Raw genomic sequence first — 16,429 nt, 5'->3', positions numbered from 1 at the left:
TTTACATGGATGAACCTGTTTTAGCCTCAAGTGGATCCTGAGCTCCACCTGAATGTCCTGCTTAATTACCTCATTGTCAGTGAATCCCCAGTCACTGTCACCATCTTAGCCTTGCCTTCCCACACCTCCCCAGTCAGCAATTCAGAACTTCTTAGGTCCTTTACAGCACCACCCTTCTCCCAGCTTTGTGGACTTAAAGTCTTATTCTGCTTAGAATCCTCTTTCTCTCCCTTGTTCCCTCTCCCGCAAGAAACGATTGCTTATTAAATTTAGTGTGAACTCATTAACCTTGATATTTACTGCCCTTCCATAAATGATCCTTACCATATTTTAGTTTAGTTAAATATCACCAACTTTCTAGGATTACTTATTAGCTCTTCCTAATTGTTGATCTGTTGTTGCCTATACATGATATGCCTTCTCCTCATCTTTGCCTTTCAGAAACTTATCCTGTTCTTAAACCCACCTCAATGTCCAGCCCTTCCAACTTTCCTTCTTTTTTGTTCTAGTCATTGTGACTTTTCCCTCTCAGCTTTAAATTCCCCATATACTCTGAACTTTTAATTTTATTAATAGCTATTTGTGTTTTTCCTGTGTCCTGATTTGCTTATAAGCTGAAAATAAGTTTTCATAGTGCGTGTTACTGCTCTTTTATTTTTTGTTCCCTTTTCATTAATGGTACCTTTTCTCCCAGTTTCTGCCTTTCAGGTTTAACAAACATCAGTTAATCAACTTCAACTTCAGTTGGCTCAGGCATTGTGCTAGAGGTTTTTAACATATGTTCTAAACGTAGCTTTACAAAAATTTTACATTTATCCTAAATTTAATCTTCAGAACACTTGTAATGTAGTATTACAGGAGATCTTCAGTATCCAATGTTCATTAATCTAAAGGATTCATGGATAAGCAAATTTGCCAAACAAGAGAATATTCACTGATGAACTAAGCACTTCTAAAATTAGGCTCTGCTCACCAGCTATCCCTCATTAACTCTGGCTGTTATCTTTCCCATCCATCACATCAGCATCCTTCTCTATTACTTCCTTGCTAATCTAATGCGAATACAGCACAAACCAAAATGAAATTATAAACCTTGCAAAAGATGCAAAACTTCATAAAGTCTATGAAAGTACAAGAGAATGGCTTTAATCACTTGCAAAATTGTTGACAGATGGGTATTTAGCAGAGTTAACAATTGAAAAAAGGTTGATGACTCATACGCATTTCAAAGAACAATTTGAGTAGCAAAGAATTAAGGGAGGCCCTTGAAAAAATTGTTGGAAGTTTTCAAAACAGAATTACCTATTATATGCTCATGTTACAAATTTCAAAGCTGGTGAATGTTGTGCCATTATACTATTATATGCCAAAAATAAAAAAATAAATAAAAGCATATGAGTGAAATCATTAACTATTTAAAAAATAATTTTCGTAAGTTTTAGTTTCATATTTCAGATTAAGTTGTAGTCAACCCTTTATTCTTGTTTACACCATTTATTCTGAAATACCTGGACCTTTTAAAAAGGTTCTAGAACAATTATCCTTGGGTACCAAGGACCTCTTTTATCTACCTTTCACAGCCCAGGTGGCATCAGATTGCCACCTCAAATATTAGCTCCCATTCCATTCTTGTTAGCCCTCTTTTGGGGGAACATATGTTTAAAATTTTGAATTTTTCTTTTGTTGTCTCCTTTTGCTTTTCCATTCCTTCCTTCCTTCTTTCGTTTTTACGCTTTTAAACTGTGGTTCGCTCTTATTACTGCTTCTTTATGCTATAGCCCCCTCTTTCTCTTGACCTTTTTGCTGTTCTTTTGTTTCATTGCCAGTATCCTAACCTTGAGGCTTATCCACTGTCTGTCTGGCCTTGCCTTGCTATCTCTTTTAATCTCATCACCTGGTATTCAGTGCTCTCTGGTTTAGGTTTGTCCCTCCTTTATTCAGTCTTTTTTTAAACTTTTTTCCTTTCTTCTCTAATAATTTTTTTCTAATTTAAATTTTTTCTTTTAGTCTTTCTTCTGAATGCTTGCTTTTTATACATCTTCCTCATGGTGAGAAAGTAGATGTACCCAGAACCTCTTTGTACTGTAGAAACTCTTATTGCTAAGACCTTGAGTGAGATAAGACCTAAACACTTGTTCTCAAAGAAAGCATTTCTTTCTGTTTTGCTATCCATCCATGTATTACAGCCTATCCATCCATGTATTACACCAGGACAATTTATCTGGTAGTTTCTTCTGCAAACCTCTGTAGGCTGGTGTACTTATTTCTGTCCCTCCTTCTTCTGCCAGAAGTCCTTGTACTAATCAGTGAGTATACACTAATGAAATTTGATTAGGTGTTTAATGTTGTAATTTTGTCATAATAAAAATCCTAAACTTGGATTTTTTTTTTTAAACAAAAATATTGGGAGAAATGTGGGGAGGTCTTGGGGGAAAAATCTGTTCTTATAGTGCGTCACTCTCTGCTTCAGAAATTAAAAGAAATATTTTAGGAGTTAGGCCTCGTCTCTAGTTCTATATTCATTTGTAACACTGGTTTTGGTGGAGCAAGGTTAGGTTTATTCTAAATATGAAGAGAAAAAATTTTAAAGAGAGTCACAGATCTTCTCTAAAGAAGATTAATTCTCTTAAATGTTTAAAACCAAGCTAAAATTAACACTTGCCATGTGTGGTAGGAACATTGTAGTTGGAAAATGGGTGACTAATAGATTTTCTCAGTTTTAATGCCTCTGACTAGAGTATAAATGTGAATGTTGTTCATGCTCCCAAATTGGTACATTTCACTTTCATTATCTTTTTGTGTGGGTAAAAGGTAACTCAGAATATATTTTTTTAATCCTTATAAAAACAGAATCTACGTAAATCAGAGTTTTAGTAATCTCATGTCTGTGATTTGGTGAAAAGTTAAAAAAAAAATAAGCACTTTGGAAAAATGTCTGTCTTCATATCCTCATTAGGAAACTTCTCTTTAATTTTGTAGTCAAATCAGAAAATTAATGCCCGTTGGACCACAGAGGAGCAGCTTCTAGCAGTGCAAGGTATATTAAAGATAAGCAGTTATTGTTGTTAACTATTTAACCTGTCATGAAAGGTGACGACCATAGTTCTTCCCTTTCTTTAGAAATGGATCAAGAAAGAGCTCTTGTGTTTACCACAAAGTCCTGATAATCAGGAATTCTGTTTTGTTCTTGTGGATGTGACTTACTGAGCCTATATGCATTTTGGGTCCTGTACAGTGTGTAACACATTCTCAGCCTTAACCATGACGGTGATGACAAGCTCAAACAAGTCATATGGTTTCTCTGTGCCTTTGCTTCTGTGTTCCTGCAGTTGGGTTCATTCTTTATATTAGTCATTGATAATTCATCATTAAGAGCATAAACTATTATGTTTCTGGTTTTTCTAATTACTCTGTATAATAGTGTTTCTCTTGATAAATGTCAGGTACTGAAAATATTAGTGATACACTTTCAACGTATTGTAACTTGAGATATGTGACACTGAATGATTAGAAACCCAATTTTAAAAAAATACATATATATGTAAAACAAAAGAGAGAGTTAAGAGATGCTTTTAAAAATATACATAAAGCATTTAAAATGCACTATTTATAAGAATGCTTTGTTGAATTATATGACAGAACACTTTTTGTATTATGAATGCCTGTCGGCAAATTGGAAGCATTATAAACTTGGATTTTCCCATGTTTGAATTAAGGAAGGGCAAATGTATATTTTTTATTCAGTGTTGTAGCTGTGTGTTGTTTTTTTTTTTTTTCTTTTCCCTTCAAGATAAACTGTCTGCAGGACTGATTGTGTAATTGTAAGTTTGGTCTATAATTTCGTTTTCCTGGCTGAGCCCTCTTTGTGTTGAGCGCTAATAGCTGCTAGGTCAGTAGCTACTAGCAATTTTTTTTTTTTTTTATCTAAGAAAGTTGGGCCCCCGTGAAACATATAAGTACTTTAAAAAATATTTCTAGGTATTCAAGCATAGAGAACATATTTAACTCAAAAATGATCTGCAGGTATCATTTGGATATGAGAATAATGTAATTAAAAACTGATTAATAGACAACTCTGCAGTTTGGATTAGAGCGAGTAAGAATTACCTGGCCACTGTGATTAGAAACTGTCACAGGACGGTGCCAACACGGTGATATCATCCTTCTCTTTGGCCTATACAGCACAAAATAGGCATTTCATAAACAGAATGCTTGATCCTACGGAGGCAGGGTACTGGACGTGCATTGAGCACATCTATAATTGTGGAACTAAGTTTCTGAATGAGTCAGAACAAAGCTTAATTAGTTTATAATCTTCAGTAGTAGCCAGTTTTAAATTAGAAACTATTTAAAATTCAGATTAAAAAATTAGCAGGAGCACCTGGCTAGCCCATCTGGTAGGTTATGTGACTCTTGATCTCACAGTCATGAGTTCAAACCCCATGTTGGGCGTAGAGCTTACTTGAACAAAAAATTTTTTTTCCCAGAGGCTGCTTCATACTGATTTGGATCTGTGACTTAATAGCTCTAACATAGTTATTTGAGGAGGCATTGCTTTTATTGATGTAAAGCCTGTGTTCTCTGTCCGTCCTTGTGTGTGTGTGCGTGTGTGTGTGTGCGCGCGTGCGTGTGCGTGCGTGTGTGTGTATAAAGCCTGGAGAATTTAACCCTGATTTCCAGTATTTCAGTTGCTTAAAGGTTAGTATATTAACCCTGTACTCTAGTATAAGAAAATTATCCCAGTAAAGGATTTTCTGAAGAGACTTACTTGGGAAAATCTGGGCTGATGTTTCCAAAGCATTCAGGATTTGATACTGTTCTGCAGCACTGTTTTTAAGTGGTAGAGACCATTGAGTCTTATGGCTGGGCTGGATGTGATGCAGAGCTGCATTCAAGGAGAGGGACAATGGCAAGGTTTACATTTATAGTTTAAGCTATATATTTATGTGGACATTATCTCAGCTTATATGTATTAAAAGAATAGTTATGAATATAATCAAACATTTCCCCCCTGCTGAGATATATTCAGTATTGTATTCTTATGCCCATTTAAAAAGTAATCCTTAAATAAATCATACTGATGTGGCAATTTGTACAGAAATATGCATGTCTTAGGATTTTGAAGGTACTCTCTTAATATGTTAATGTCATCGTTTTATTTATTTTAACTCTGTATGTGGAATTTTTGTTTCTCTTTGGGTTTGTTAAGGGTTTTTTTGTTTTTGTTTTTTTTCATTTTGGGTGGTTTTTGTTTCATAAAATAAAATAATATAGAGCTATTTGTGTCCAAAATAGTTATTTTAGGGAATATTAAAAAGTGCCTTTTTTGCTAATGAGCCCACACGTTTATAAAATTCTTAGAAGTATGTCTTATAAACAGTGCAATCACATAGTAATGTCACCTGAACCTGAGTCTCAGTGTAGGTAGGGTACATAACTGCAGTTTTTTTTTTTTTAACTTTAGAGTTTGCTATTCAGAAGTACCTGTCTTAGCGGGCAGTTGTTTGGGGTTTTTTTCTCTTTAATCTTTATTTGTGATAAACCTTTAGATGATATTATTCTTATGACTGTTTCAGTTTCACAAAGTAAATCATTTATATTTTGATATTAATAGTTTATAAGCACTTTATTTTTAAGACATTCTGTGTGTATATTCTGATTGGATACTCATTTGTTAAATGCTTTTTTAAATCTTGCTCATAGTTGACTATTAGAGTGACTTGGAAAGAGAAATTTGTAAATTCTAGTGTCATTTAGTGAGATTTATAATTCTATTAAATAAACTTTTTTGTTGTAACTCTTTTAAAACCACATAAATATATTAAGATCATTTCCTAGGGCTTAAACATATATTTCCCACTTTTTTCTTTTTACCATATACTCATATTGTTGTTAACTAAATACTACCATTTAAATAATAAATATTTAAATAAATAATAAACTATTTTTCCTTCTTTCTCCCTTATTTGGAAGGGGGGAAGTCATGCTCAGACCAAACAAGAATATCTGTTTATACTTGTGTAATCTATCACTTTACTAAATGTTAATTTTAGTTCTAGCTATGTTAAAACTTGAGTAACATTCTTCAAGAGTCCACAGGTAGGATATTATAAACACCAACTAACTTAAACCTCTAAAAGTACTTGCTTAGATTGGTATTTCTACATTTTCTGTAATCTGTTCCAGCCTTATGTGTCTGTGTTTTCTTACTATAACAAATTAGTTAACAGTGAAATTAATTATAGTCTTCACAGTTTGTGTTAATGGAAATATCTCTGTTTATGGCTTGTGTCATCTACATATAAATATTTTTTCTAATCTATAGTGCTTTTAGAATTATCCTAAAATCAATCTTGATATTCATATGATAAACATTTCATAACAAGAATTAAGAAAGGAATTAGATTCTCGGTGTGTTTTTTTTTCATGTAAAATGGAACAATTATTAGCTGTTTTCAAAAAATAATACGTTTAAATGATAGTACAAACCATTGACTCTTTAAAGTGTGTAGAGGCAGAGCATGGTATTCAATATTTATTTTAGACCTTCTCTTAACTGTGTTAATCATTAGTGCTAAAAAATAATACATCCCCCACCTAAAATATTAGTGCTATTTTAAGGTAAATGACAAGAAATTTTTCCAGTTTTATCAAGATGTCAACTTCAATTTTTAGTTGTTTTTTTCCATATTGCCTGCCTTCTCTTCTAAAACAGGAAACGACAAAACTGTTCAAGTCAGTTATGCTTTTACACTTAAATGTTACCTTCTCTTCCTGTAGTTTGTATGTTTCTTTTGTTTTTAGGAGAAATTAAGTAGCAAGTCTAGAAATTGTCTTTCTAATTTTATCTCATACGTTTTTAAAAAGCTAGAATGGTTCCTAAAGGAGGGGAAAACAGATTCGGCACTTGATTAAAACATAGGGATTGTAACCCAGTACATGAATGATCAAAAGGAAATGGAAATAAGTGATTCATATTTTTCCATCTAAAAAACACCTGTTTGCTTTACAGAGTTTCTTCTATCATAAGGTATCATAAGAATGGAGACCCAAAAGTATCAGCCCTCTGATGCATGCACTTCAAATAATTGATTCAAAATCTCCAGCATTTTTGTGATAGAATTTAACTTATAACAGGGAAGATTGGAACACAAGACTCAGAAGAGAAAGGGTAGACATTAGAAAGAGAATATATGATTTTGACTTTTAGCCCTCACCTACATGGCACCATTCACTGTCCTACTGCTATTGATAATCTTTTTTTTTTTTTCACCTTAATATGAATTCTTGAAGAGATTTGCAGGAGATAGAAAGAAGTGCATGTTCCCAAATGGTTTGAGTTTAAAATTAATCTTTTTTTGATAGGAAAGAGCTGTATCCCTGGAGTTTCTGGATGTCACTATGTTCTTATTTCAAAATGGATTTCCTGGTTATACTAAGTATATGCTCACTTTAAGAAATTTTGTTACAAGAAGCAGGAAACTATCCTGCCTCCCCCAAATTTTACTACCCAGAAGCAGCTTGCCACTGTAATGTTTTGATTTATTTTTTTGTAGTCCAAAATCAGATTTTAAAAAATAACTTTTTAAACGTACCAAATGCGGTCTCAGGATATCCCTTCTGTCTCAGGAAGAAAAAAAAAGTCTGTAATTTCATGTCCAAACCTGGGAAACACCACGCTACAAATGCTTCTGAAGTTACAATCTTACTAGCCAAATTAAAAAATATATACGAATATGGTTTTTGGGGGGTGGAATGAAGAATACTGTTTGGAAAATGTGGGCTTTTATAAAATGTAATATCAGTCATATTTTTATATTAATTCCCAAACAGAACTTTAAAAGTGTATGTTAAAGATTCTAAAGTATCATTTGCCAGCATAGGAAGCCAAGTTGTTCACTGTAACTTTCAAATGAACTTTCGAAATTTGACTGAAAATGCTTTTCTTTGTCTTCCTGGGAAATTTACAATTTACATCATCCAGGATTTTCTAAAATTTCATTCTAGTAACCTTTAAAAACTGACTTTTTGCCCTAAAGGTGAGAAGTTTAATTTAAAACCATGGTTCAGATGGACCTAATAAGCCTTTTTCATCTATAGAAAGAGAGAGATTTAATCATTGTGTTTAATTCCCTTGCTGATAAATCAATCAGATGGCCTTGCCTATTATAAATTATGAAAAACAAATGGACCACCCTTCTTCAAAGTACAAATTGGCACAACAGTAGCTCTGATGTCCTGTGTTGTTAAAGTTAGTTCCTCTGCTTTGACTGCCCCTGCTAGGTTTTCCTCCAGAAGGCTAGCTGGGGATTCTTCTGAAGGAGCTGCCCCATTAAGTCTTCAGTTGGTGTTTCACTAGAGTTTACCTAGTTAATCAGCTACGGTATAAACTTAAGAATTCCACCTTCTAACCAAAATAGGCTGTTGAGCCGGCATCATGGGGAGTGTAAAGGTGATAAAGAAGTTAGCTATATGTGACTCTTGTTTGGGGAAGAAAAATCAATTCTATTTCCTGAACACTTTCTGTGTACTTATATTTCATTGGACAGTACTTCCTAACCTTTCTCACATCATGGCATACAAAAAAAAATACAAAATTTGTCACAACACACTGGGGAAAACAGATGAGACTACTGTTGTCCAGAAGGGACTGCCAAAGAGCTCTGGCTGTTCCAGAACCTGCCCAGCTGTCCTGCAGGCTGAGGGGATTAATATCCCTGAAGGCCCACTTGTTCTCAGGGCATGAGTGGGATCCTCAACCAGACTCCAGAGGTCTGATCTGAGCCTTAAAATTTTGCAAAGTAGTTTATATAAGACTGGCATCCATGAGTTAATAATAAACACACCTGGGTGACTCAGAACCTAGGTGACTTGGAAAAGGTCCTTGGTATCCAGAGTATCTGGGAAAACTAAGGCTCCTATAGGAAGTAGTTTTGCTTTGAGGGGTCTGTAACTCTGGAAGTGCGACAATGTTGGTGACACGGTACAGTCCATTGAGCAAGAGAAAATGGGAAATCAAAAAAGGGGACAGCTATAAAATGGAATCAGACATGGGGACAACTTACTGGTAGATTTTGGAATATATTTTGCTAAAGAAATAGGTGTTCTGAGCGTTATAATATCTTCATACTTGGACTCAGTTAATTTTAATGTGACTTCTTGCTAGAATACAGAAGAACTAATCTTAGATTTATTTGAAGTTTTCATTTCTAAACGCATGTACTCAGTAGATTTGGTCATTTCTAAAATGTAAACTAAATATCCCTTGAAAATTAGTACATCGATAGAACACTGTGTCTGATTTCTAAAGAGTAGTTATTTTCAAGTGCAGCAATCTGAAATAATTTGTTATTTTCAAAGTATAAGTAATAGAGAAGTACTTGAATATATAGAAGTAATTTCTAATATTAAATAACCTTGGATTTCTATTGCCAAATAAGCCCTCAGTGGAACCTAGTCACCATTAGAATTTATACTCAACTACAGAGTTTAAACTGGACATTAGCTCATGGATTTAAAGAGAATTTATATTGCTAAATGCTGTAAAGAACGTCAAGTGTCATAATTTATTATCATGCATATGTCTTCGCCTTTGAGAACAGAGGAAATGAGCATAGTTTATAAACCCAGAACTCTATATTAAAAATCACTATAGCTTAATAATCTCAAACTTCTTGCCCAGAATGCCCTTTAAGATAAAGGAACGCACCATGGAGTCAAGCCTAGCTAGTTGAATGTAAGCAGGAGATACTCATTCCCAAGTTCTCCATATAAAAGAAGGGCAGAAATTAAAAGCAAGAATTTTGTCATATCATGATGCTGCTTTAAGAAGATAATTGGGGAGATGATACCAATAGGTACCACTAAGAACGTGCCTAGCGTTTTTCCTGGGGTGTTAACATATCCCCATATTATTCTCTCATCTGTGATTGTGTACATGTTGAATTTATTTAAAGCCCCATGATTCTGGTTGCTTAGGTTAAATTACGGACTTTAATATCATAAGTATCATTTTTTCCTCCTTTCTCATGTCTAATTAATGAGTTACTGTTTCTGTATTTTAAACAGTAGTTATCAAATTGTAAAATCAAAATTTTTGACAGCTTTTATCTTTTGAGCTAAGTGCATCTCTTTCTAGAATGAGTCAGTGAACCTCCTTTTACAATTCCCTTAAGAGCAATTTATTACCCATCTGATTACAGAAAGTCATTTCAAATTCTGTAGTATAATTGACTATCTCAAGTTCATAAATCAAATGTAATCTTTTGTTATAGTAAAACTTCCATAGTGAAAAGTTAAGTTCTCAAATAACTGAATGTGCAGTCCTTCCTAAATTTACAGTAGTGACGATAAGCCCAACAAGCCCCCTCTGCAGTACCGCTGGGACTCCTCCACATGCACAGCCTTTGCAACTGTTAGAGGAGTTGAAATCCAGCTACCTCCAAAAAATAGCTTCCCTTGTTTTTGTCCGTCACACTGTGATGATTCTTTTTTGTGTGTGTTTAAATTCTTATTTCTATACGTTGGTACCCTGGTGAGATTAGGCAAGTAATCATTAGTGAAGCCAATATTAAAACCAAATTATAACGCTTTTCTTAATGGGGGAACTCTAAGACTACTCACTCAGTCCATTGAGGGGATAAAAGAGATGGCTTATTCCCATCCAGTTTTGTTTACAAACGGTGTTGCTCAAATTTAGGTGACTGGCTACTAGGGAAATAAATGAATGTGGAATTGAGGATGGAACAAAGAATTCAATGCTTTACAATAAATGGACTGTATTTGAGAGTTCAAGAAAGGATTGGAGAAAATAACTGAGTATGTAAAAAATGGTAAGTTCCTGATTGTTCAGTTGAAGGCAAGTGGCTGGCTCGATGAAATGACGTAATTGATAGTTTTCATCTGTGACCCTGATATCTTAGTCTCTATCTCAGAATTGAGAAATGAGCAGAGTTTATGAGAAAGGATTTTCATTGCTGGTATCTTTTGTGTGTGCATGATGTGTAGTACACACAGCTCTCCTTATTGATCCTTCACAGGTGTATTATTTACTTTGCCTTCCAGGTGTCCGCAAATATGGTAAAGATTTTCAAGCTATTGCAGATGTAATTGGCAACAAGACTGTTGGCCAAGTGAAGAACTTCTTTGTAAACTACAGGCGTCGGTTTAACTTAGAGGAGGTATTGCAGGAGTGGGAAGCAGAACAAGGAACCCAGGCTTCTAATGGTGATGCTTCTGCTTTAGGGGAGGAGACAAAAAGTGCTTCTAATGTGCCATCAGGGAAGAGCACTGATGAAGAAGAGGAGGTGTGTTTGTGTATGGAATTTGAGCTCATATGAGTTGAGGAATCATTTTGTGTGGTGTTCTGTAAGGTTAATTTGTCAGAGGACTAGCTAAATGAGCATGAACGGTTGACAATACACTTACTCAGTGGTGCCTCTCTCGTGACTCTTAAGTCCTAATGACATGCTAAGTTCTGATCCCAGAAGAATGGAGAGTGTATTGTTCTTTCATAGTCTTTATTTTTATTTCCAGTGTTAAGCTGTTTACTAATAAAGATGCCTGTTTGGTAGCTTCGTTGCTTTTTCGGTTTTTGGTTTTTGTTTTGTTTTGTTTAAAATAAAAGAAGCTTGTGCTTCCAAAAAACACTGGTGTTACGTTTTTGTTTTGTTTTGATTTGTTTTGTTTTTCCTGTGACAGCCCAAACTATGTTGTATTAAGTTCATTAGGAACTATCATCTCATACATGTATTTTTGTTTCCTCACCTCTAGGCACAGACCCCACAGGCTCCTCGGACTCTGGGTCCATCACCTCCTGCCCCATCATCCACTCCAACACCAACAGCCCCCATTGCCACTCTGAACCAGCCTCCACCACTTCTTCGTCCAACACTGCCTGCTGCCCCTGCTCTTCACCGGCAGCCTCCTCCACTCCAGCAGCAGGCTCGGTTCATCCAACCCCGGCCAACTTTAAATCAGCCTCCACCACCTCTCATTCGCCCTGCTAATTCTATGCCACCCCGTCTAAACCCAAGACCAGTGTTGTCCACGGTCGGTGGTCAACAGCCACCGTCACTTATCGGAATTCAGACAGATTCACAGTCCTCACTGCACTAGAGTTAAATTGGACAGAGCTACAGTAACTTTTCACCCTACCGTTATACCAGTGCTCATCAGACTGATGCAAAAGAGGACAGAATAATCCTTCCTAGATACTGAGGCTGCGAACTAGTTCTGTGGCAGTGGGCTAGCATAAGTGGATGTCTAAGAAATTTTTTAGTTCATGCAACTGAACTAAATGTTATATGATAAAAAGCCTACGGTTAGCCTCCTTTGTAGAGTATACGTTCAGTGACATGATCTCATTAAAAGAAAAAAAAGATTAAGTATTCTATATACCAAGGTTTTCTTGTTTTATTTTTACTGTATTTATTTTATTGAGATTCTTTATATTTCTGCCTCTTCATAGTCAAGGCTCTTAGTACAGGAATATTGACTTAGGAATTGTGAAAACTCCTTAAGTTTCTTAAGGATGTTTGACTTTTTTCTTTCTTCCTTAATTTAATTTTTAACAACATTTTCCTATGTTAGGAGTGCAAGAATAAATAGCCTGCATTTCAGATTTTGACATATGTTCATTTAATGCATATTTAAGAAATTATAGTGCATATCCCTTTTTTCAAAAAATCTTGCTTTTTTTTCCAAAGGAATTTTAATATATTCCTTTAAAAGAAAGCAATTTAATCAATTGCAAAGCAATTATATGAAACCACAAAGAATGTACTGAACCTACTAACCCTTTAACATACACTTCAGGGTCCTAGTACAAAGTCCTTGCTTAAAGGTCATTGACCCATCATCTATCAGTAATAAGAGGATCGGAATAATAATTTTACGTACAAATGAGGACTTAATTTGTTGAAGTACGGTGTCTTTAAGTTCCTTGAAGATGGAGTTAATTTTGACTTTTTTTTTTTTTTTTTTTTAATGTTTCTAAATGCTATCTGCTTTTAACTAGTTGCCTATATTCGGGGACGTTAGAAGAGAATTATATTTTGTCAGTAACGTGGAGATAGTGGTTATGGAAGCATTTATTTACAGTACCCTTTTTGTGTTTAGGTTCCGACTTAAAATTGCCCTCATACTTATTAATATGGTCTGCATTTAATATAAAGGATGTTTTCTTGATAAATCTCTATTGTACTATTTGGATACATTTGTGTATTCCTTGCAGCCGACCTGTGCTTGTGGGTTTGGTTTAGGGTTAAATCATCAACATTATTTCATAAAATAAATTTAAGAATTTGTTCTGTGTCATCTAAAGATGTATCAGTATATTGTCACAATTGTGCTGTTAACTTAAAATGCTGAGACCCCTTTTTATAAAGAAGCAAAAACATTTCAAGTCTTAATTGAACTCATAAATCATTAAGTACCTACAAAGAATATTTTGCAAGTAATAGTATTTCAACAATGTGTTACTAATATTTTTGATACAGTGATTTCATATTGGAATCATGACTTGTGCAAAGGGACAGATCACTTAGATTACTATCCTAGTGAAACATAAGGCTAAATGTTTGCACATTTACATTCTCATATTTAAAACTACTTGACAACATCTAAGGCCCTAATTTATGTTTTGAGAAGTCATATATTCTCAATATTGGAAAAATAATCCTTACCATTGGCTCTAAAGCCTTAAAAGAGCTGTAGATTTAAATTCATTGTTTAGTTTCAATTTTGAAGTTTTAGATCACTCTTCTTCAGAAGGACCTTAAGTTCTGGCACAAACTTTTTCCAGGGTGTGTCTTTTCTTTCTCATTGGATCATCTTAAATAGTTCCTGCCCCTGGATTGTAACTAGATAAAAATCTGATTTAAAATCCTTAATATTCAAGAATTTATACTTATTTTTACTTTAAAAGCCACGAGGGGAGGGGGGGCAGTTATATATCTTAAAAGAAAATATCTAAAGCATTTTTCTAAAGATTGTCTTGCATATGTGCATATTATACAGCTCTTATTGTCTTGTCTCTCGTCAGTAGACCTTCAGTATACAGTGTGTGGGACATGTCAGTCACGTTGGTCAGCACCAGCATCTGTCCGGCTGTTAAGTATATTATGATTCATTTAAAAATCTGTTCTATCCCACCCGTGGGCCAAGATGCTGTATCTGAGGGATGTGCTGTGATTTTATTTACGTACACTAGAGCACACAGTAGAAAAATCTGAGCTTCATTAGTAATATGACACATGTATATAGTGAGATGTCTTATTGTGTGCTTTGCATATTTTGTAAATATTTTGCACGCCATTAATTTTCTTTTTTGTTTAAGCAGTGTTTGGCCTGGAAGAGTGATATGCTTGCTGCTTAATCAAAGGATTAAAGAGTTAAAGGTGTCTATGTCTTCTATTTTTATATAATTTCATGCTGTATGAGGAATTTAGGACCTCTTCACTGTGAAATTCTATTGGTTTTTATAAAAAAGCAAAATCTAGAAATATTTTAATGACCATTTCATAATGTCAAGGTTATCATTTTTGAAAAATCTACACCCAAGTATTTTTTTTCATTACATAACTAAAAATAAATCACACTATTGATATGCCTGGTAATATTAATGAAAAAATATTTTTTATATATTCTTTAATTCCAGTGTAATATGGATGGAGGTAAAGGTAAGTTTTGATCATAACTTTTCCTTAATAATTTTACAATTAAGTGAGTAACAATGTAGAATAAAGATGAAATATAAAATTCTGTATTAGTATAGGCCAGCATTCTTTTTAGGAATAAATGTAGGGAATAAGCAAAAAGTAACAGTCATGATTTAAAAAAAAATAATATTCCAAGTTTTTTGTTGAAGTACCAAGTTTAGTTGGTAAATATGTTATAGTATTTTAATGTTTCTTCCTGCTATCCAAGGAATATTACTCAGACATGTTAATAATGGCTGCTCACTTAACACTAGAGTATCAAGGTCTCCTCAAAGCTACTAATAATCCAACTTAGAACTCAGAGCAAGATCTATGTTTCTCTTTGTGTTTCTCCAAAATGACGAATACATCTGGACTAGGAAACATAAGAAAAAGAAATTAACGTCTGTTAGTTTTTTAAGTTAGGCATTCATTATAGATATCCATAAGAAGATAACCGAATAAGTAAATGCAGAAAGAATCCAATAATCAAGTCTGAGAAACCACGTGATATAAAATGTAAGAAGCGACCTCATTTTCTCGCAGCATTACTGGGAGTACATAACTGCCTTCTCCTAGGACAAAATAGGTCACCTATAACCCCTCCTAACTTCAATCCGTATCATAACTTTACCTCAGTGAAGGAATGTTCTGCAGCAATAAGTTTTAGTAGCAATGGAGTTGGGAAGTAAATTACTGAATTGCTCCTGGATGTGTGTTTGTATCAAAAGGCCATGTGGCTTTATTTGCCCTTCCTTTACTTGCAAAAGTCTGGCACACCTAAGGGAGAATGATGAAGACCAGGAATTAGTGTTGGGTTGAGATGTTTTCCAGATTTAAAGTAGACCATTGTTTACTGATAAGGGAATGGGTGTTTACAATGTGGTTAATTGAAACTTGAGAATCCTAAAGTTGGAATTTGGGTGAGCAGAGTCTCTAAGGAAAAGATGCTGGGAATGCAAACTGTAGAGATCTAGGAGCAGTCTTCACAATAAAAATGGCAGAAAGGCTAACCTCCCAGGATGCTTTATATAATGTCTTTTTTCTCTGTTATATGGTCTAATCTTATTTAAATATATGGGGTGCAGTTACCAAAACTAAGGAGGTCCTGAATTAACACCACAACAAAAGTTACTTCTTGAACTATCTACTTAGCTTACTGCCCAGAACAGCTTTCATGATTGGCAGGATTTGGCTTCAAGAGGCCTCTACTCCCAAGACCATTTTTTTTCACATGCTGTAGCTTTTCCAAGAGTTAAAACAATCGATCGTTGAAGGGCTTGTTGCTTGACTTACGTTAAAAAAAAAAAAAAAAAAAAAATCCTCCCTCTACTGTGATGACTCTTTTCCAACTCTATTGAACAAGTTACTTCACCTCTACAATCCTCAGTTTATTTTTCTTCCCTTCCAAAATCTTACTGAACTGACAGGAAATAACAAAAATCAAAATAACACTTAGCAGTGCTAGAAAGCCAGGGGAGGTACGACCAGCAGATGGAGACAGATTATGACAAAACCTCATAGAATTAAGGAACTTCCCAACTCCATGAAGGCAAAAGTACAGGAAAACAGTCTCAGAAGTATCCCATAATAACCTCAGATTAGAGGCACAGATATGGAACAGCCCCCAAAGATTTCCTTCCTGGTATTCATGCCCTTGTGTGTGGGTTGGATGTAGTGACTTGCTTCTGACCAATAAGAAATGGCAAAGGTGATAATGTCACTTCTAT

General features: G+C 34.6%; 1 protein-coding gene across 5 annotated transcripts in view; it reads left to right on the top strand.

Moving 5' to 3' along the window:
* RCOR3 (REST corepressor 3) overlaps positions 1-14,402 on the top strand; it is a 52,873-nt gene extending 38,471 nt beyond the window's left edge. For 3 of the 5 annotated variants that reach the window (XM_030302626.1, XM_030302625.1, XM_030302629.1), the window contains 3 exons: positions 2,980-3,037; positions 11,065-11,306; positions 11,773-14,402. In XM_030302626.1, coding sequence (XP_030158486.1) covers positions 2,980-3,037; positions 11,065-11,306; positions 11,773-12,117 — 645 coding nt within the window. In that variant the 3' untranslated portion in view covers positions 12,118-14,402. The remainder of the gene's footprint in view (positions 1-2,979; positions 3,038-11,064; positions 11,307-11,772) is intronic. The other 2 variants (XM_030302628.1, XM_030302627.1) reach the window with 2 other exon arrangements.
* Positions 14,403-16,429: the final 2,027 nt, after the last annotated feature.

The sequence above is a fragment of the Lynx canadensis genome, chromosome F1 (assembly GCF_007474595.2).
Source record: "Lynx canadensis isolate LIC74 chromosome F1, mLynCan4.pri.v2, whole genome shotgun sequence".
NCBI lineage: Eukaryota > Metazoa > Chordata > Mammalia > Carnivora > Felidae > Lynx > Lynx canadensis.
The sequence above is the reverse complement of the archived record's forward strand: the minus strand, read 5'-3'. Positions and strand labels throughout refer to the sequence as shown.